We start from the raw sequence: 22,828 nt of genomic DNA, 5'->3' as shown, positions 1-22,828 counted from the left end.
GAATTGATCTCTCTTTTGCTTCAGCTGACCTACTGCCAGCGGTGAGTGAGGTGTGCTATACTAGTAGAGGGATCTCAGATCATTCTGCCTTAATAGTTACCCTGTCCCTAGGTCCTAGCCCCTCCTCAAGTTTGTGACCCTGATCTGAGGAAGGGAGGGATCCTCCCGAAATGCGTAATCCTGTCCGTTTTTTAATTTCTGTCAATAAAATGTTCTGCTGAGAACTTTTCCATTATCTCTGGCTTTGCCTTATCCGTCCTACAAGAGTCAGCAGCACCGACTTCAAGGGTATTTTCCTGCCTTGCTTCTACTACCTACTCCAGGACGACCTTGTCTTCTCCTGCTACCCTTCGGCTAAGCAGCGGCTCGCACATTAAGTACCCCAACTTGATTGTGGGTTACCTGTGCAATTACTACTACCACAAGGTGAGCTGCCTTCTATAGGCTCCGCGGGGTTGCCACCCACTCACCACTCTCTCACCCCTGGGTAATACACGAGGCGCCGTCCGTCGGTCTTTTTCTTCTTTTCTCCACAGATTCCTATTAAGACGGTGGCTGCGGTTTAGTCGGTGGTTGCTGTACAGTCCCCTCAGATGGTGGTCTCTCCGAGAGCACCCCTGTGGGGTAGTCCACATTTGGAATACCTATGGGGGTTGGAGGCAGACGGATTTTGGAGCTCCCAGGGAATCAAGTTTGCAATGCACCGGTTTGGCGATGACTGTGTCTTTTTATCATTTGCTGAGGTTAGAGAATGTTTTAATGTCCCTCAGGATGCCCACTTCTGGTATCTTCAGTTGCGACATGCGGTCTCTGCGCAGTTTGGTTCCCTGGAAGTTACCCCTGTCTTTACTGAATTGGAGCTGCTCCTGGGGACCACGGACCTGACTAGGCCTCTCACTAAGTTATGCGTTGCTCCAGTCTGTGGGTCTGGACCCTTTTACTGTGGCACAGTTGAAGTGGGTTGAGGATATTCCCAGTCTTTCCGAAGATATGTGGAATGAGGTTGTTAAGACGTATTACTCTACAGTAGTTAGTGCTCAGGATATGCTTATCCAGTCCAGGTTTGTCCTTCGTTTGTATTATACCCCAGTTAGACTGCATCGGATGGGGGTCTCGGGGTCTGAGGTCTGTTTCAGGTGTGGACTTGCTCCTGCGGGAAGTAATGACTTTCTTGTCGGATCACTTAGAATTTCCTTTTGTTTTAACGCCGGAGGTGTGTTTGCCGGGGGTTATTAATGGGTTGGAGAAGGGCTCTTATAGACGCATTTTGGTCCGATTCCTCTTGTTTTGTGTGCGCAAAGTTATAGTGATGGCCTGGAAGCATGTGTCCTCACCCCCTCTGGCCCGGTGGCTAGCCCTAGTTAATAAATATGTCCCATTATATCAGGCCCTTTATGTTAGTAGGAATTGTCCGATAAAATTTGACCGGGTCTGGGTTCCATGGTTGTTGCTAGATGTCTCTATGGATCCTCCAGTTCGGGGTGCCTCTCAGACATAGATTGGCTAAATGGGAATTGAGGAGCTCCTAGGGTATGTCTGGATATGTGTGTGTGAATGGAATGGTCTGTAGTGTGGTCTTAGTGTGTTGTTGTTCCAAGTGGGCCTCCCTTCCCTTGATTATGCATATGCGTTTCAGTTTTTTTGTACAGCTGTTCCTTTGGCATGACTATGTTGGGAGGAGAGGGTGAGGGTCTGCTGTAATCTGTATGCAGTTGATATAAAAACCTACAAAATTATGTAAAAAAAAAAAAAAAATAAATAAAAAAAAGCCTAAGTAGGTGTTACATACAGTATATGTTTTGTTTTACTACTTTTAAAAATTATAACTTTTTGTATGAAAAATAGTATGCTTAACAATGTCCTCTTCTGACCACTTTTATTTTTCTGTATATGTATACAGAGCTCAATGTTTGAGGGCTTATTTTTTGTGCCGTGATCTGTATTATCGGCACCATTTTTGTTTTGATGGGACTTTTTGATCGCTTTTAATACATATTTTTTTTCTGGTATATCAAATGACCAGAAATCAGCAATTCTGGACCGCAGCATTTTTTATTTTTTTTTATGTTTACGCCATTGACCACTTTTTAATACTTCAGCCATTTTCACTCGCGGCGACACCACATTAGTTTGTTTACATTATTTTATTTAAAAAATATAGGGGGGCGATTCCAACTTTTATTAGTGAAGGGGCTTATTCACAGTTATTAACTTTTTTTTAAATACATTTTATTCACTATTTTTTAGTCCCCTTTCAATTACATACACTGAACAATGCTGTGCCATAGTACAGCATTAATCAGCATTATCAGCGCTCCATTACTACAGGTTGCTGAGACTGCCTGTAGTGAAGGAGCTTCAATCAAATGGGATGGAGCCTGATAAGAGGCCTCCGTCCGTCATCTCATCTGATCGAGACCCTGTAATTTTGCCGTGGTGGTCCTGATCAGCTCCCTTAGCTAACCAGCAATAGTTTTTTTTCTTGTTTTAGATGCTGGGATCATCTAAATGTTAATGTTGAGCATCGGCCTGATTGGCAATGTCTGGCATTAGCCGTGGGTCGGTAGCATAAGTGTAAGAATGATAGGGCTGCAATTGTGCTTGGCAGCCAGACTTCACTGATCAGACATTGGTGGCAGATCTGATTGGTATGCCATCACTGTGAGTCATTGGATAAAAATTGGAGGGGGGAGTTCTGAGAATTATATTACATTACTTTATTTCAAGGGGATTTTGTAAGATTATGTTCACATGTACTTAATCTGCTGCTGATTTTATGCTGTGGATTTCAACAATTTTTGATATTAATTTCATCCACAGCGGATTAAGTACATGTGAATGTTCCCTAAAGGTTATTTAAAAAAAGAGACACCACACAAACATTATTTTTGAGTAGTGCCCAGATAAAATTAAATTCACAAGGAAGACGTACCTTTTAAAGGTAAAGTTGGGTTTACATATGTCCAATTTCTGGCTCAGTGAACACAGCCTAAAAATCAACACAACTGATGCCACAACGTGCATCAGTTGTCATCGGTTGTTAAGCATTCGGCGTCCATTCTTTAGCCAAGATGCGTTTCCCTGTCTGCCATTTCTAACCATCCGGCATCCAACTTGAGACACCGGATGAATGTGAACTGTCACATTCAAATGAATGGGATCAGTTCTAACATCCGTTTCCACACGGTTCCTTTTAGCAAGCAACGGAGGGAAACGATGACTGATGGATATATGTGAACGTGCCCTAACATTGCTAAGTTATGATAAATCAGTTTCCCAAAATTAGGACTTCATCTGTTTGATTACCATATTATTTGTTGTGTTAGTTGTCTATCACTTCTCTGTGGGGATGATGTAGACACATTAATAATTATAGAACAGCACTGACTTTGTCTGTTAACAATCTGTAGGATTATACATTTGTGAAGGAATTATCCACTAGTCTTATTAAAAGGAGCTGTGTTGGTTCCCATGTATCGGAAGGATGGAACAGGAAACGGACCCTCACCACACAAAGAAACAATGAGCAGAAGATCCTCAAACTCGCCAACAAGATCACGGAGTTGCTGACTGGAGAGGTGAGTGCTGCTGAGAATGCTGCTACATTAAATGGAAACAGCAAGAGAAGTGTCGCAATGAGGACTGTATCATTGTGTGTGTCAGGTTCCTATAAGATGTCAGGATGTCACTGTCTATTTCTCTATGGAGGAGTGGGAGTATTTAGAAGAACACAAAGAGGTGTACCAGGATGTTATCATGGAGAGTAACCACCTTCTCACATCACCAGGTAAGAGTGAACGTTTTATTTATTGTAAAGAAGAGAGTGGATAGGGTATAAGATGTTTTCCAGCGGAGTACCCCTTTAATATCACCCTGAGGGGAAGAGGGCCAAGTAATTGGCCGCCTCTTGTTTCTTTTGCTGTTCTTCCCCATGATAAAGAGGGTATGATGGCGTAATACTTTTTCCGACCCATAATATACATTTATGTCATGGTTGGGTGCGGGAGTTTGATGCATCATACCTGGCAGGTACCAGCTTCTATCTACAGATGATACCTGCTGGTATTAAAAGAAAGACATCAGAGATTATTCCAATTTCTGTCATTCCATTTTTAAATGCTGCAACAATTTATCGCAAGCATACCTGGTTGTCCAAAATTAAAACATTATGGATTTTTAAAGGCAAGGGAGGAAAAAAATGAAATAAAATTGCTGCTTCAGGAAGGAGTTAATCATGACGTTTAGCCATCATATTCACTTACTGTGTTTGGTTTCTACAGTTAAATCAAATAAGAGAAAAATACCAGAGAGATGTCCCAGTCCTCTTCATCCAGAAGATTCTACAGATGAATATCACAAGATCCTTAAGATTGATGAAATTACAGATCTCACCAAAATCAAAGATGACAAAGTGAGTCTACGTCCTGTGGCCTGGAGTGATGATGTACAGTTAATGTCAGTGTCTTCTATTATTTCTTTTTACAGGGTTTGTGCTGCTTATAGTTACTTTATTATGTTGAAAAAGATGAATCTGTTACTAATTTGATCTATCTTGTTGATCTAAAAAAAAAAAATCCTCATTGAGGCTTTTTACCTCATTAGTGTTTTGAGAGGTTCTCCGACTAAATCATCTCACTGTAAGGAACATTTCTACCTCTATAAGGAGATTCAGACAAAAAGTTTTAAAGGGGCTTTCTAAGGAAACCTAATGAAGACCTATCCACAGGATGGCAACTAGAGTTACCATTATCTCTTGGTTGCTTCTCTTATTAGTTTTCTCCTCGCCCAGTTTGGGCGGATGGCCTTGTCTTGGTAGATTTTCGGTTGTGTCATATTTTTTCTATTTTCTGATGATGGATTATATGGTACTCCCATGAGACGTTCCAAGCTGGAGATGTTTTTTTTATACCCTGCTTTGTACTTCTCCACAACTTTACCCTTGACCTGTCTGGTGAGCGCCTTAGTTTTCATTCGGCTGTTTGTTCAGTATTGCTCTCTAACAAACTCTGACGCCTTCACAGAACAGGTGTATTTGTAGTGAGATTAAATTGCAGATATGTATAACCTATGTGTAATCAGTTTTTATAAAAATTTTTAGAAATCAAAGCAGAATAAAAACATTACAAACTGGGTATCACAGGACCAAAAATAGAAACCAATAATTAGTACAATAACAAAGGACAATGAAGGAAAAAGTGCAGGGGAACTTTTCTTAGTCCAATGGAGAAAGTACAATACCCATCCATGGTAATGAATGCATTGAGTATATTACAGACTTGGCAGACTTGGCACTTGTAGGTGAATCAGTAGATTTTTATTATGACAGTCCATAACATCACAAAATATTTGACGTTTCCGTCCTTTCCAGACCTTCCTCAGAATTTTAAACAAAAATAAAAAAATATAAAACATTAGAAATCAGGAAATGGATGTCAAGGTTAGTATGTGCAAATATAGTGATACACAAAGAATATATACACATAGTAGTAATGTGCCTATATAATACACACAAACAGTGAGCAACAAGGTATAATGATAATATGCTCATAACTAGAATGTCAGAATATTATTATCATAGGGGTATACTAGGCATATTAATCTAGAGCAGGCATAGGCAACCTTCGGCACTGCTAATGTTTTGGACTACATTTCCCATCAGGCTTTTGCAGCATTTTGGCTGTAAGAGCATCATGGGAGATGTAGTCCAAAACATCTACAGTGCCGAAGGTTGCCTATGCCTGAATTAGAGCATTGTATAAAGATCAGCGTCTTAGTATTTAGGGCAGATAAGTAAAAAAATTACTGCAATATAATGATAGAACATATCAAAGAGATCACATCATTCAGTGAGTATTCCAAAAGAAGGCACATACATGTATAAATTGCATATTTTGTCCAAAAGAACCATATAATTGGTAGTTCCCATGGATGCATAACAGGCTGAGAGAAGTTGTCAAGGGTATAATCCAAAAGCAGAGCATTGCATGTATATGAAGCACATCTTTAGCAATGCAGCTACTTACCAGGACTGTGCGGAGGGGAGAATAAGAAGAAAAATGGCCAAGTGCCATGCTGCAGAGCAGGGTGTGCTGTGACCAAAGTCACTGGAAGGGAAAATTAAAGTAGCGTGGCTATAAGTCCGGCCGGAGCTGAAAACAAGGCTGCTGTGACGTCACCTGCGCTGCGCCCAGAATGAAGGAGTTAGGGAATGCACGTCACTGGAACGCAATGCGCTCCAAAGCTCCGGTGTGGAGTCCTGGACTCTTATATTGGAAGAATGGGGTACTGATTACATAATAATGAGGAAAAAATGATTAGAATCACAGAGTGAAAGGGAGAATATAAGAAAAATAGAAAATAAAATAAAATAGAAGCAAAATGGATAGATGGATAAAAAGTAGATGTACTACAGAAAGTAGAGAGTAAGTAGTGGATGATTGAATAAACATTAACCCCTTAAGGACGCAGGACGTAAATGTACGTCCTGGTGAGGTGGTACTAAACGCACCAGGACGTACATTTACGTCCTAAGCATAACCGCGGGCATCGGAGCGATGCCCGTGTCATGCGCGGCTGATCCCGACTGCTGATCGCAGCCAGGGACCTGCCGGCAATGGCCGACGCCCGCGATCTCGCGGGCGTTTGCCATTAACCCCTCAGGTGCCGGGATCAATACAGATCCCGGCATCTGCGGCAGTTCGCGATTTAAATGAACGATCGGATCGCCCGCAGCGCTGCTGCGGGGATCCGATCATTCAGAACGCCGGACGGAGGTCCCCTCTCCTTCCTCCGTCCGGCTCCCGGCGTCTCCTGCTCTGGTCTGTGATCGAGCAGACCAGAGCAGGAGATGACCGATAATACTGATCTGTTCTATGTCCTATACATAGAACAGATCAGTATTAGCAATCATGGTATTGCTATGAATAGTCCCCTATGGGGACTATTCAAGTGTAAAAAAAAATGTAAAAGTAAAACTAAAAAAAAAGTGAAAAATCCCCTCCCCCAATAAAAAAGTAAAACGTCATTTTTTTCCTATTTTACCCCCAAAAAGCGTAAAAAACATTTTTTATAGACATATTTGGTATCGCCGCGTGCGTAAATGTCCGAACTATTAAAATAAAATGTTAATGATCCCGTACGGTGAACTGCGTGAACGAAAAAAAAAAAAAAAGTCCAAAATTCCTACTTTTTTTAATACATTTTATTAAAAAAAAATTATAAAAAATGTATTAAGTTTTTTATATGCAAATGTGGTATCAAAAAAAAGGACAGATCATGGCGCAAAAAATGAGCCCCCATACCGCCACTTATACGGAAAAATAAAAAAGTTAGAGGTCATCAAAATAAAGGGATTATAAACGTACTAATTTGGTTAAAAAGTTTGTGATTTTTTTTAAGCGCAACAATAATATAAAAGTATGTAATAATGGGTATCATTTTAATCGTATTGACCCTCAGAATAAAGAACACACGTCATTTTTACCATAAATTGTACGGCGTGAAAACAAAACCTTCCAAAATTAGCAAAATTGCGTTTTTCGTTTTAATTTCCCCACAAAAAGTGTTTTTTGGTTGCGCCATACATTTTATGATATAATGAGTGATGTCATTACAAAGGACAACTGGTCGCGCAAAATACAAGCCCTCATACTAGTCTGTGGATGAAAATATAAAAGAGTTATGATTTTTAGAAGGCGAGGAGGAAAAAATGAAAACGTAAAAATTTAATTGTCTGAGTCCTTAAGGCCAAAATGGGCTGAGTCCTTAAGGGGTTAACCCCTTAAGGACTCAGCCCATTTTGGCCTTAAGGACTCAGACAATTTAATTTTTACGTTTTCATTTTTTCCTCCTCGCCTTCTAAAAATCATAACTCTTTTATATTTTCATCCACAGACTAGTATGAGGGCTTGTTTTTTGCGCGACCAGTTGTCCTTTGTAATGACATCACTCATTATATCATAAAATGTATGGCGCAACCAAAAAACACTATTTTTGTGGGGAAATTAAAACGAAAAACGCAATTTTGCTAATTTTGGAAGGTTTTGTTTTCACGCCGTACAATTTATGGTAAAAATGACGTGTGTTCTTTATTCTGAGGGTCAATACGATTAAAATGATACCTATCCTATCCTAAGAACAGCTGGACTCTCACTCACAAGGACTTCTATACCATTATGCTGTAAGGACTGTTCGTTTTGTTTTCTGAACTTGTCTTGCTGAACTCTTATATAGTTTTTTGTACCTCTATGTCATTTGTTTATTTTATGCGTAGCACTGTGATACCTTTTATCAGATTAAATGTTAAATTGATCAGCTCTGGTCTTTGATCTCTAAATATAAGAGCTCACCTTTCTGAAGGAAGCTCTGGTGAAACACGTTTATCAAAGGGTTAATGGGTGACTTGCTGGGACTAGTAGTGGATACCCAGAGGTCCGGTGGCTTTTAAACCTTGCACCATCACACTCACTCTAGCGTCTTTGTTGGACCGATAGGGTGTGATAGTGACAATCCCAGGTATTTTGTAGGCAAATGGGTGGTACCTGGCCGTTTTTCTTCTTCTTCTCCCCTCCACACAGTCCTGGTAAGTAGCTCCGTTACTAAACGTGCTTCATATACATGGAATGCTCTGCTTTCGTTCCACCTTGGTTTATACCCTTGACAACTTCTCTCAGCCTGTTATGCATCCATGTGAACTACCAATCAACCATTATATGGTTCTTTTGGACAAAATATGCAATTTATACATGTATGTGCCTTCTTTTGGAATACCCACTTGAATGATGTGATCTCTTTGATATGTTCTATCATTATATTGCAGTAATGTTTTACTTATCTGCCCTAAATACTGAGCTGCTGATCTTTATACAATGCTCTACATGAATATGCCTAGTATACCCCTATGATAATAATATTCTGACATTCTAGTTATGAGCATATTATCATTATACCTTGTTGCTCACTGTTTGTATCTACTATATTGTATGTATTATATAAATACATTGTAAATATGCGTATTAGTACTATGTGTATATATTCCTTGTGTATCACTATATTTGCACATAATTACCTTGACATCCATTTCCTGATTTCTGATGTTTTATATATTTTTTTTATTTTTGTTTAGTATAAATTCGGAGGAAGGTCTGGAAAGGACGGAAACGTCAAATATTTTGTGATGTTATGGACTGTCATAATAGAAATCCACTGATTCACCTACAAGTGCCAAGTCTGTAATATACTCATAATGCGGATTGAGATTCCTACTTGAGCACCATTTTAAAGGGAGTGCCATATCTACTATTTACTAATGAATGCATTGACACACGGTATCAAGAAGCAACAGCGGAGTGTACTATCACAATGAGCCTGGGAAAACAGGTGCAGGAAGGAGCTGCAGCATTCAGTGTTGGTCCATTGCATAAAATCTCAATAAAATAAATTTGAATCAGTGGTTATACCATGTTAAAATGTAGAAAAGTCCAAGATTGAGGGGATAACTTGGCACTGCAAGTCACTGTACATGAACAGAGTAGGATTGTTTGATGTGTAGTGCACATGTGGTAACTATCAGATTGGATTTAGCAGGGATCAATCTAACTGCACCTTGGGACAGAATTGCAGAAATATGAAATCTATCACATTGCAGCACATTTACTGTCATCCTAACAGTTGAAATATACCAGTGGAAATCTAGGGTGCCTTATAGTATATGTCTATGTAGATGGAATGGCTATACATTTCACAGGACTGTTCCTTAAATCTTTTATTGCTCTCATTGTTTTGTCTGTATAGGGTGAAAACCACTCTGGTTCTAAAGCTGAGGTTGTAGATGAAGGACAAGAAAAGTGTATGATGGATTTTCATGAGTGTGACGAGAAGGAAAGTCCTTTAGAAGTCACCCCAGGCAAGTGTGGAAAACATTTCCATATTCTCCCTAATACTGTGAAGAGTGAAATGGTGGGCTGTGAAAAGCCCCTGCAAAAACTACACTTGTACTCGCTAACAATGGGGGCAACCATATCCAGTAAGGTAGAACTCTTACGTAAACAAGGCACTCAACTTAGTTTTTTTTTTACCCTTAGAATACCTGTCCTCAAGTAAAACTTTTGCTATGTTAATCCTTATGTAATGTTATACCTATTTGCCATATATCTTCATTTAAAAAAATCAATCTTTCCATCAGTTTTTTTACCTTTGAAAAAGTGGCCACTAGGGGTCTCTGTTCTGTAGGGTTCAGCAGGCCCTGCATAGCCCTCAGATTTGTGCTGTACTGGCACAAGTTCAAACTCAGGAAGTGCTGGTGGGGTGGGACATGAGCGCGGCTCTGCATATCTCTCACTCCCTGCTTGTCAATTGTGCAGGCAGGAGCGAGCGCTGTGCAGCAAAAAAAAGCTCACAAGCAGTGAGCAGACTTTATAAAGGCATAAAAGTCACGGCTGTAAATGTTGGCACCCCTGAAATTTTTCAAGAAAATGAAGTATTTCTCACAGAAAAGGTTTGCAGTAACACATATTTTGCCATACACATGTTTATTCCCTTTGTGTGTATTGGAACTAAACCAAAACAGGAAGGGAAAAAAAGCAAATTGGACATAATGTCACACCAAACTCCAAAAATAGGCTGGACAAAATTATTGGCACCCTTTCAAAATTGTGGATAAATAAGATTGTTTCAAGCATGTGATGCTCCTTTAAACTCACCTGGGGCAAGTAACAGGTGTGGACAATATAAAAATCACATCTGAAAGCAGATAAAAAGGAGAGAAGTTCATTGTGTGTCTGTGTGCCACACTAAGCATGGACAACAGAATGAGAAGAGAACTGTCTGAGGACTTCAGAACGTAAATTGTGGAAAAATATCAACAATCTCAAGGTTACAAGTCCATCTCCAGAGATCTAGATTTTCCTTTGTCCACAGTGCGCAACATTATCAAGAAGTTTGCAACCCATGGCACTGCAGCTAATCTCCCTGGGTGTGGATGGAAGAGAAAAATTGATGAAAAGGTGTGAACGCAGAATAGTCCAAATGGTGGATAAGCAGCCTCAAACAAGTTCCAAAGATATTCAAGCTGTCCTGCAGGATCAGGGAGCATCAGTGTCAGTCCAAACTATCAGTCAACATTTAAATGAAATGAAACGCTATGGAGGAGACCCAGGAGGACCCCACTGCTGACACAGAGACATAAAAAAGCAAGGCTACAGTTTGACAGAATGAACTTCTTGAGGAAGATTTTGAGGAAGCCAAAATCCTTTTGGGAAAATGTCTTGTGGACAGATGAGACCAACAGAGAGTTTTTTTGTGAAGCACTTCATTCTACTCTTTACCGAAAATGGAATGAGGCCTACAAAGAAAAGAACACAGTACCTACAGTGAATATGGTGGAGGTTCAATGATGATTTGGGGTTGTTTTGCTGCCTCTGGCACTGGGTGCCTTGAATGTGTACAAGGCATCATGAAATCTGAGGATTACCAATGGATTTTGGGTCGCACTGTACAGCCCAGTGTCAGAAAGCCCAGCAGGACAATGACCCCAAACATACGTCAAAAAGCACTCAGAAATGGATGCAACCAAGCGCTGGAGAGTTTCTGAAGTGGCCAGCAATCTAAATCCCATTGAACACCTGTGGTGACATCTTAAAATTGCTTTTGGGAAAAGGCGCCCTTCCAATAAAAGAGACCTGGAGCAGCTTGCAAAGGAAGAGTGGTCCAACATTCCGGCTGAGAGGTGTAAGAAGCTTATTGATGGTTATAGGAAGCAACTGATTTCTGTAATTTTTTCCAAAGGGTGTGCAAACAAATATTAAGTTAAGGGTGCCAATAATTTGTCCAGACCATTTTTGGAGTTTGGTGTGACATGATATCCAATTAGCTTTTTTCCCTTTTTTGGTTTAGTTCTAATACACACAAAGGGAATAAACATGTATATAGCAAAACATGTGTTACTGCAATCCTTTTCTGTGAGAAATACTACATTTTCTTGAAAAATTTCAGGGGTGCCAACATTTACAGCCATGACTGTAACTCAAGAAATAATGGGCAAAATTAAAAATGAAAAAGAGCGGGGGACTCGGGAGGAAGAGGGGAACGGACAAGGAAGAACATAATCCCTCTTTACTTGGTGGCAGTTACTCTTTAACAAAAAACTGCCCTCTTATTTTGTACTCCAAAGATGCAGCTTTTTCTCTCTAAAGTTGCAATGTTTTTAAATATAGTGGGTTTCAGTCTTGGTGTTATTAGTTTTTCTTATTACTTATTATTTCTTATCTTATAAGTCATGTGATTCTTTCATTAGTCTATGGGAGAAAAAAACACCAAGATTCCCTGAAAAAATGCTGTAGTCTTCAGTTCCCTGAAAAAATGCTGTGATTTTATAAATCTGCCACTGAGCAAAAAAGAAAAACACCAAAGAGTGAACTAATGCAATGTTGGTTTGCGGTTTCATAATTGACTGTCAGTAAACATCTGGAAGCAGCATTTTTTGGGGTCAAAAAATGCCATGTGGCAAATTGGGCATTATTGCCAAATAATATAAGGGGACATTTATCAAAACCTGAAAAGTTGCACAGTTGCCCATAGCAACCAATCAGATCGCTACTTTCATTTTTCAGAGGCCTTTTCAGAAATGAAAGAAGCGATCTGATTGGTTGCTATGGGCAACTTTGCAACTTTTCCTCTGCACAGGTTTTGATAAATCTCCCCCAGTGTGTCTGTAATACGAATTAAAAATTATGTTCATAATTTTTTTAAATTGGTTTAGAATTTTGCAAGAAAAAATAAAGATTAAGGCACAAAAGCCCCACATAGCTCTAAAAAATAAGAAAATTATAGGCAGATTTAAAGCTTTTTTTTTTTTTGCAGTACATTTCATGGTAAAATTTAGTGAGTCATTACAAATACTATTAGTACCACAAATAGAGTTATGGTCTTAGAAGGCAAAAAAAAAACTCTTATCCACAATTTCCCATGATGAAGGTTACTTACAGGCCCTTAGTTTCCAGGGTTCATTTTTTGACCCATTTTTCTAAATTGGCAATACAGTGCTATGTACCAATCCTAGGGAACAGACCCTGTTAGATTCTCACTATAGAGTCCTTAAATATTACAATTAAAGGGTACCTCTCATCAAATAAACTTTTGATATATTTTAGATTAATGAATGTTGAATAACTTTCCAATAGCATGTTAATGAAAAATATGCTTCTTTCTGTTGTATTTTTCCCGATCAGTCCTGTCAGCAAGCATTTCTGACTCATGCTGGAGTCCTAAACACTCAGAGCTGCCAGCCTGCTTTGTTCACAGCCAAACAGGCTGTGAACAAAGCAGGCTGGTAGCTCTGAGTGTTCTCCTTTGTGAAAAAAGCAGACTGGCAGCTCGTAGTGTTTAGGACTCCAGCATGAGTCTGAAATGCTTGCTGCCAGGACTGGTAGGGAGACCCCTAGTGGTCATTTCTTCAAAGTGGAAAATTAAATAGAAAGAAGCATATTTTTTTATAACATGCAATTGTAAAGTTATTCTGCATACATTAATCTATAATATATCAAAAGTTTATTTGATGAGAGGTACCCTTTAAGGTTATGTTTGATGTGTCAGGGGAGGGTTGTGTGACTTGCTTGTGTAACTTCACTGTTCTCTCTATTACCTTACCCTCTCTTATTAGCCTTGTGAATTTTATGATGATTTTTATTCATATTGTAATGTTTGATTACCATATTGCAATGTCTGAAAGATGGTTAATTTAAAATAAATAAACTAGTTACCGTATTTTTCGCTGTATAAGACGCACTATATTTTCGCCGTATAAGACCCCAAAACTGGGGGGAAAAAGTCGGTGCGTCTTATACGGCGAATACACCCCTATCGCGGCGGTCCCTACGGCCATCAACGGCCGGGACCCGCGGCTAATGCAGGACATCACCGATCGCGGTGATGCCCTGTATTAACCCTTCAGACGCGGCGATCAAAGCTGACCGCCGCGTCTGAAGGGAAAATGACACTAACCCGGCTGTGCAGCCGGGCTGTTCGGGACCGCTGCGATTTCACTGCGGCGGTGCCGAACAGCCCAACTGAATAGCCGGGTTAGTGCTTACAGGACACCGGGAGGGACCTTACCTGCCTCCTCGGTGTCTTCTCCGTTCAGGGATCCCCTGTATGGCCGGCGCTCTCCTTCCTCGTCGTCGCGTATGTGCGTCGGCGTGCGTAACGACGTGATGACGGCGACGGAGAGCGAGGATACCCGGCCGGCAGCAGAGATGTTTCGGAGCGACGGGGACACGGCGACAGCGATGGAGCGACATCCAGGGCAGCGGTGATGGGTCCGGAGCGGCGGGGACACGTGAGTATTACCTCCTATGCAGTGGTTTTCAATCTGCGGACCTCCAGATGTTGCAAAACTACAACTCCCAGCAATGCCCGGACAGCCAACGGCATGCTGGGAGTTGTATTTTTGCAACATCTAGAGGTCCGCAGGTTGAAGACCACTATTGGGTTCAAAATCTTAAATTTTTTAGATTTTGCACCTAAAAATAGGGTGCGTCTTATACGCCGGTGCGTCCTATAGGGCGAAAAATACGGTAATAATGTTTTACCTATCCTGCTACTTACTGCCCTAAAAACACTAAGGTGTATATCATTTGGACCCAGTATTTCCCTATTTTAATCTTTTTAAGACAACACTGCACTTCTTCCTGGATTGGACAGGTAACCTGCAATATATAGTTTAGTTTATTTCTCTGCATTTTACCTGACAGTTCCTTTTTCTCTCAATATAGTGCAGAGTAAAAAAAATTATACATTTACTTTCTCCTCATCAACCCCCCATAATTCCTCTTTTTTTTTTTTTAACCTTTTTACTGTTAATAGAATTGAAGAACATTGTTTTGTATTTATTTGTTATCCTTATTTTTTTTCCTTATAGCATTTTAGTGCTTCTTTAATGCCTTCCTGTGTCATTATCTTTATTTACTCTAATGTAAACCAACAGCTGCCAGAACAGTACAGAGCTGGAAGCCCCGACTCTGTACATTGTTTAGTAGATCTGGTTACTGCAACTTGGCTCCCATTGAAGTAAATGAAAGCTGAGATACAGTAACACAGAGCGGCCACTACACAACGTATGGAGCTAAGACTTCTGGTTCTGTACAATGTTAAAGGGGTACTCCGCACCTAGACATCTTATCCCCTATCTAAAGGATAGGGGATAAGATGTCTGATTACGGAGGGTCCCGCCTCTGGGACCCCCGTGATTTCTGTGCAGCACCCAGTGTTCGTTTAAAGCGCTGGGTGCAGGCAGCTGGGGTCATGACGTCGCGGCCACGGCCCTCGTGACGTCACACCACACCCCCTCAATGCCCGCTCCAAGCAGCAAAGTAGCTGGGGCAGCAGAGTACCCCTTTAACATCCTGATGTGAATGTTAGGGATTCAAGGTGTAGGCACCCCACCAAGCAGCTATTAACCTGTTAAAGACCATGGACGTATGCGTACATCCTAGCTCCCTGGTACTTAAGGACCAAGGACGTACGCGTACATCATGGAGAATTTCGGTCCCCGCCGGGCTGGGACCGGACCGGGGTGACTGCTGATATCGATCAGCAGGCACCCCACGAAAATGCCCGGCGCAAATCGCAAGTGAATTCACACTTGCGCCTATTCCAGGTCATACGGGTCTATGGTGACCCGGAATATAAGGGGGATCGCAGTTGTCTAAGACACCCACGATCCCCCTGAAGGGATAGGAGTGAGGAGGCAGGGTGCCATCCCTCCTATCCCTGCTATTGGTCGCCAGAAGCGATGACCAATAGCAGATCGGGGGCAGGGGGGTAAACTTTTGCTTTCCCGTCCTGCCCACCCACAATAGGCGGGGCAGAATGGGGAAACGACGACCGGCGTAGAAGATCCACTTACCCATCGGCGATGCCAGCGGGCAGCGATCGGTGGTGGCAGCAGGTGGCAGAAGAGGATAGCTATGCGGCTCCCTGGATCCTACAGAACCCGGTGAGTTGCCGAGCAACATCTGGAGGGCTACAGTTTGACACCACTATACAGTGGTCTCTATACTGTAGCCTTCCAGATGTTGCAAAACTGCAACTCCCAGCATGCCCAGACAGCTGTTTGGGCATGCTGGGAGTTGTAGTTTTGCAACAGCTGGAGGGCTACAGTTTGGAGATCACTTTGCAATGATCTCTAAACTATGGCCCTCTAGATCTTGCAAAACTACAACTCCTAGCATGCCCAAACAGCTGTTTGCTGTCTGGGCATGCTGGGATTTGTAGTTTTGCAACATCTGGAGTGCCACAGTTTGGAGATCACTGTGCAGTGGGCTCTAAACTATAGCCCTCCAGATGTTGCAAAACTGCAAATCCCAGTATGCCCAAACAGCAAACAGCTGTCTCAGCATATTGGGAGTTGTAGTTGCGTACCTCCAGCTGTTGCATAACTACATCTCCCAGCATGCCCTTTGGCGATCAGTACAGGCAGGGATTTGTAGTTTTGCAACAGCTGGAGGCACACTGGTTGGAAAATTCTGAGTTAGGTAACAGAACCTAACTGAAGATTTTCCAACCAGTGTGCCTCCAGCTGTTGCAAAAGTACAACTCCCAGCATGCACGGTCTGTCAGTACATGCTGGGAGTTGTAGTTTTGAAACAGCTGGAGGTTTGCCCCCCCCATGTGAATGTACAGGGTACATTCACGCGGGCAGGTTCACATTAAGTTTCCTGCTTCAAGTTTGGGCTGCGGCAAATTTTTTGCCGCAGCACAAAGTCCTAGCGGGATACTCACCGTAACCCCCAGTGCAAATGTACCCTAAAAACACTACACTACACTAACACATAATAAAGGGTAAAACACTACATATACACCCCCTTACACTGTCCCCCCCCAATAAAAATGAAAAACGTATCGTACGGCAGTGTTTCCAAAATGGAGTCTCCAGCTGTTGCAAAACAACAACTCCCAGCATTTCCGGACAGCCACTGACTGTCCAGGCATGCTGGGAGTTTAGCAACAGCTGGAGGCACCCTGTTTGGGAATCACTGGTGTAGAATACCCCTATGTCCACCCCTATATGCAATCCCTAATTTAGTCCTCAAATGTGCATGGCGCTCTCTCACTTCGGAGCCCTGTCTTATTTCAAGGAAACAGTTTAGGGCCACATATGGGGTATTTCCGTACTCGGGAGAAATTGCACTACTAATTTTGGGGGGCTCTTTCTCCTTTTACCCCTTATGAAAAGGAAAAGTTGGGGTGTACACCAGCCTGTTAGTGTAAAAAAATTAAAATTTTTACACTAACATGCTGATGTTGCCCCATAGTTTATATTTTCACAAGCGGTAAAAGCAAAAAAAGACCCCCAAAATTTGTAACGCAATTTCTCCTGAGTACGGAAATACCCCATATGTGGGCGTAAAATGCTCTGTGGATGCACAACAAGGCTCAGGAGTGAGAGCGCACTATGTACATTTGAGGCATTGTAGTGCGCCAGCAGAGCACTTGACATCCACACATGGGGTATTTCCATACTCAGAAGAAATGCGGTTACAAATTTTGGGGGTCATTTACTCCTATTACCCCTTGTAAAAATGTAAAATTTTGGGGAAAAGCATCATTTTAGTGAAAAAAAAAAATTCATTTACACATCTAACTTTAATGAAAAGTCGTCAAACACCTGTGGGGTGTTAAGGTTCACTGTACCCCTTGTTACATTCCTTGAGGGTTGTAGTTCCCAAAATAGTATGCCATGTGAGTTTTTTTTTTTTTTTGCTGTCCTGCGACCAAAGGGGCTTCCTAAATGTGACATACCCCCAAAAACCATTTCAGAAAAACTCTCCAAAATCCCATTGTCACTCCTTCCCTTCTGAGCCCTCTACTGCGCCCGTCGAACACTTTACATACACATATGAGGTATTTCCTTACTCGAGAGAAATTGGGTTACAAATTTTAGGAAGATTTCTCTCCTTTTACCCCTTGTAAATATGAAAAAAACTGGGTTTACAAGAACATGCGAGTGTAAGAAATGAAGATTTCACTTTGCTGCTATTCCTGTGAAACACCTAAAGGGTTAACACACTTACTGAATGTCATTTTGGATACTTTGAGGGGTGAAGTTTTTATAATGGGGTCATTTATTGGGTATTTCTAATAGGAAGGTCCTTCAAATCCACTTCAAAACTGAACTGGTCCCTGAAAAATTCTTATTTTGAAAATTTTGTGAAAAATTGGAAAATTGCTGCTGAACTTTGAAGCCTCTGATGTCTTCCAAAAGTAAAAACATGTCAACTTTATGATGGAAACATAAAGTAGACACATTGTATTTGTGAATCAATATATAATTTATTTGGAATATCTATTTTCCTGATAAGCAGAGAGCTTCAAAGTTATAAATGATGCAAGTATTGATGACATTTTACCACTAACAAAGTAGAATATGTCATGAAAAAACAACCTCGGAATCAGAATGAAAGGTAAAAGCATTCCAGAGTTATTAATGCCTAAAGTGACAGTGGTCAGATGTGCAAAAAACGCTCTGGTCCTTAAGGCCAAAATGGGCCTGGTCCTTAAGGAGTTAAAGGGGTACTCCACTGGAAAACGAAAACTTTTTTTTTTTTAAATCAACTGGTGCCAGAAAGTTAAACAGATCTGCAAATTACTTCTATAAAAAAAAATCTTAATCCTTCCAGTACTTATTAGCTGCTGTATACTACAGAGGAATTTATTTTCTTTTTGAATTTCCTTTCTGTCTGACCACAGTGCTCTCTGCTGGCACCTCTATCCATGTCAGGAACTGTCCAGAGCAGCATATGTTTGCTATGGGGATTTGCTCCTGCTCTGGACAGTTCCTGACATAGACAGAGGTGTCAACAGAGAGCACTGTGGTCAGACAGAAAGGACATTCAAAAAGAAAAGAACTTCCTCTGTAGTATACAGCGGCTGATAACTACTGGAAGGAATACGATTTTTTAATAGAAGTAATTTACAGATCTGTTTTACTTTCTGGCACCTGTTGATTTAAAAAAATAAATAAATTGTTTTCTTGTGGAGTACCCCTTTAATGACCTGTGCTGTGGATAGGCTATCAATCTATTTTCCTTGGAAAACCCCTTTAAGTCCAGGTTCCTGCAACACTATCCCTGTTGGCCATCGCTGTTGGGTCCTGCAACATTTTTCCTTTATAAGATCCACTAGTTTTACTTTCCTAGTTTATATGGGAGTAGTTGAAGGCCCAATATTAAGTGTGGGAAATTTATCAAAACCTGTGGAGAGGAAAAGCTTAGCAACCAGTCAGATCGCTTCTTTAATTTTGAAAAGGCTACTGAAATAATAAAAGCAGCAATCTGATTGGTTGGGCATTTGGCCAACTTTTCCTTTTGCAAAGGATTTGATAAATCTCCCCAATAACCTCATTCTGTTTTACTGCCTTATCTGTTTGCCTTAGTTGTATGTCATTGTTGTATATGTTAGCTTAAGTCATATCTGTACTTTATTACGGTTTTTCCCTCTCATGTATTTTTAACCATAGGGACATATTCCCCTCATACAGTATATAATTCTGTAGTGTGGACTTTATACAGGACTTTCTATTTTATATATATATATATATATATATATATATAGTAACCCCTCGACTTATGATGGCCTCGACATATGATCATTTCAACATATGATGGCCTCTCAGAGCCCATCGTATGTTGAAGGCAGCCTCGACATATGATGCTGCTGTGTGTCGGGGCCATCGTACAAACAGCTATCTGACAGCGCTGACAACTTCAGCAACTGACAGATAGTTGTTTAATGTCCCCGTGTGCCCCGTTCTGCCTCCTGTTACTCACATGCTGTCCTGCTAACTCATACAGGCTTCCACTGTGAGCTCCGTGTAAGCCCCGCCCCCCCAGTGCAGCCATAGCCAATAGCCTGCAGCATCTTGCTGCAGGCATCCAATGAGCTGCTGGCTGCCCTCCCCTTCCTTTCCTATAGAGCTGTAGTCGGCAGGATGGTAATGGAGGACATTCTGTCCCCCCTGAAGGTATTTAAAGAAATGTACAGTACTGTATGCAATGTCACACATCACATACAATACATATAAACACTATACACCCCATACATCAATGTTTCCCTATCAGTGTGCCTCCAGCTGTTGCAAAACTATAACTCTCAGCATGCCCAGACAGTCAATGGCTGTACATGCATGCTGGGAGTTGTAGTTGTGCAACAGCTGGAGGCACCCTGGTTTGTTAAACACTCCCCATACACTCCACATACAATGGTCATCCCAAAACCAATTAGCAGTTTCCTATAGAGATATGTATTCAACATACAATGGTTCCAAGGCCCCAGAACCAATTACCATTTTTACATAGACATATGTACTCGATATATGATGGTTTCAACATATGATGGTTCTCCTGGAACCAATTAATATCATATGTTGAGGGACCAGTGTGTGTGTATATATATATATATATATATATATATATATAATATATATAGGAATATGCAAAGCAGCTCATTACATCACCTTTTCAGGTAATGTTCCCTGGTATCAATTTAGCTCCTGTTAAGGAATATAAAAAGCTGATCGGGATTTTATGCCAAGCCAGACTACTCCCCAAAATGGAAGTTTCTACCCATCTGCAGACAGCTGTTTCGTGGTTTTTGCCACTCGTCAATACAGAGCAGGGTGATCTGGCTTGGCTGGGGTAAGAGGCCTGAGAGCAGCTAAAGGGGATGAATATTTGCCTCAGGGCGAGGCCACCACTCCTGGTGTAACAGAGCTTCTGTCCCTGCCTATTACCCATCTATCCCTAGCACCCTCCCTGCCTTTAATTTTTTTTTTTTTTACATATTAAAAATGCTTTTTTGTCTGCCTGGTAGCGTGCTCACTACCAGGCAGACTTCCCCAGCAGGCACGATGTCACTGATGCCTGCTGGGGCCGGCACTTACGCCCGTAGTTCACCTATACAGGGTGCCTCCAGCTGTTTCCCCACTGCAACTCCCAGCTTGCCCTGACATCTATTGGCTGTCAGTACATGCTGGGAGTTGTAGTGGGGAAACAACTGGAGGCACCCTGCCGCGCAGCCTGCAACCCGCCCCCGTTGCATCGCTCAACTCACTCCCCCTCCCCCTTAGTTCACCCAGAGTACCCCCTCCCCGCCGCGCAGCCCGCAACCCCCCCCCCCCCGACCCCGCCGCTCCGCTCAACCCACTCCCCCTCAGTTCACCTATTCAGTGTCCCTCCAGGCTTCCCCACTACAACTCCCAGGGCATTCTGGGAGTTGTAGTGGGGAAGCTGGAGGCATACTGTATAGATGAACAGTATACATAATACATGTATACATAATACAGTGAACACAATACTTTACCTTGTCCACGAGCCTGCGCATGTCCTCTTCCCTCAAAGCGCTCGCTCCCGCCTGTCTGATTGACAGGCGGGAGCGAGCACAGCAGTGATTGAATTTCGACTCGTTGCCAGGCTTCAACGAGTCGAAATTCAGTGGTGACGTCACTGCTGAATGCATTCGGCCACTAGTAGGGCGACCCTTAGTGGCCGAATTTAAAAGTGATTTTAAACTGTTTTAAAACTCACTTTTTTAAATTAAACTATATTAGAGATATGTTGTAGTACTTAAGTACTACAACATATACATTTTTTGTTTTCATGACAGTGCCCATATAACCCTTACTCACCCCCATTTGCCAGAGGCGGGGTTTATGTTTAAAGTCCCATACAAGTCTATGGAAAATATATGTTACTACATAACTTCCAAACGTCTGGAAATATTTCGATAATACTTGGTTACATGTTACTTATATGTCCACTTAAAATATAGGATAGTTAATTTAACCCTTAACTACACACATTTGTGAGGGTCGGGGTTTTTGTTTAAAGTCCCATGCAAATCAATGGGAAATGTATGTTCTCACATAACTTCCGTATGGCTGGAGATATTTCAATACCTGGTACACATATTACAGGTCGGGATAGGAGGACGGGATGGGAGGTCGAGATAGGAGGTCAAGATAGGAGGAGAGGATGGTCGGGATATGAGGATTGGATATGAGGACGGGATAGGAGGTGGAGATAGGAGGTCAGGATAAGAGGTCGAGATAGGAGGCTGGGATAGTAGGTCGGGATAGGAGGTTGAGATAGGAGGACTGGATAGGAGGTCGAGATAGGAGGACGGGATAGGAGGTCGAGATAGGAGGACGGGATAGGAGGTCGAGATAGGAGGACGGGATAGGAGGTCGAGATAGGAGGACGGGATAGGAGGTCGAGATAGGAGGACGGGATAGGAGGTCGAGCTAGGAGGACGGGATAGGAGGTTGAGATAGGACGACGGGATAGGAGGCCGGGATAGGAGGTTGAGATAGGAGGACTGGATAGGAGGTCGAGATTGGAGGACGGGATAGGAGGTCGAGATTGGAGGACGGGATAGGAGGTCGAGATAGGAGGACGGGATAGGAGGTCGAGATAGGAGGACGGGATAGGAGGTCGAGATAGGAGGACGGGATAGGAGGTCGAGATAGGAGGACGGGATAGGAGGTTGAGATAGGACGACGGGATAGGAGGTCGGCATTGGAGGTGGAGATAGGAGGACGGGATAGGGGGTTGAGATAGGAGGTTGAGATAGGAGGACGGGATGGTCGGGATAGGAGGACGGGATATGAGGACAGGATAGAATGTGGAGATAGGAGGACGGGATAGGAGGTCAAGATAGGACGACGGGATAGGAGGTCGGGATAGGAGGTCGAGATAGGAGGACAGGATGGTCGGGATAGGAGGACGGGATAGGAGGACGGGATGGGAGGTCAGCATAGGGGGTTGAGATAGGAGGA

The 22,828-nt window shown here is 42.0% G+C and overlaps 1 protein-coding gene across 4 annotated transcripts in view; it reads left to right on the top strand.

Annotated features, from left to right (window-relative positions):
- Positions 1-22,828, top strand: part of LOC130282801 (gastrula zinc finger protein XlCGF26.1-like) — a 66,341-nt gene that overhangs the window by 30,810 nt on the left and 12,703 nt on the right. The window contains exons 3-6 of one of the 4 annotated variants that reach the window (XM_056531554.1): positions 3,411-3,578; positions 3,709-3,787; positions 4,281-4,411; positions 9,793-9,904. In XM_056531554.1, coding sequence (XP_056387529.1) covers positions 3,411-3,578; positions 3,709-3,787; positions 4,281-4,411; positions 9,793-9,904 — 490 coding nt within the window. Of the gene's footprint in view, positions 1-3,410; positions 3,579-3,663; positions 3,788-4,280; positions 4,412-9,792; positions 9,905-22,828 lie in introns of all 4 variants that reach the window. The other 3 variants (XM_056531553.1, XM_056531556.1, XM_056531555.1) reach the window with 3 other exon arrangements.

Source organism: Hyla sarda, chromosome 7, assembly GCF_029499605.1.
Source record: "Hyla sarda isolate aHylSar1 chromosome 7, aHylSar1.hap1, whole genome shotgun sequence".
NCBI lineage: Eukaryota > Metazoa > Chordata > Amphibia > Anura > Hylidae > Hyla > Hyla sarda.
Note: the sequence above shows the minus strand (reverse complement) of the source record. Positions and strands in the feature narration are given on the sequence as shown.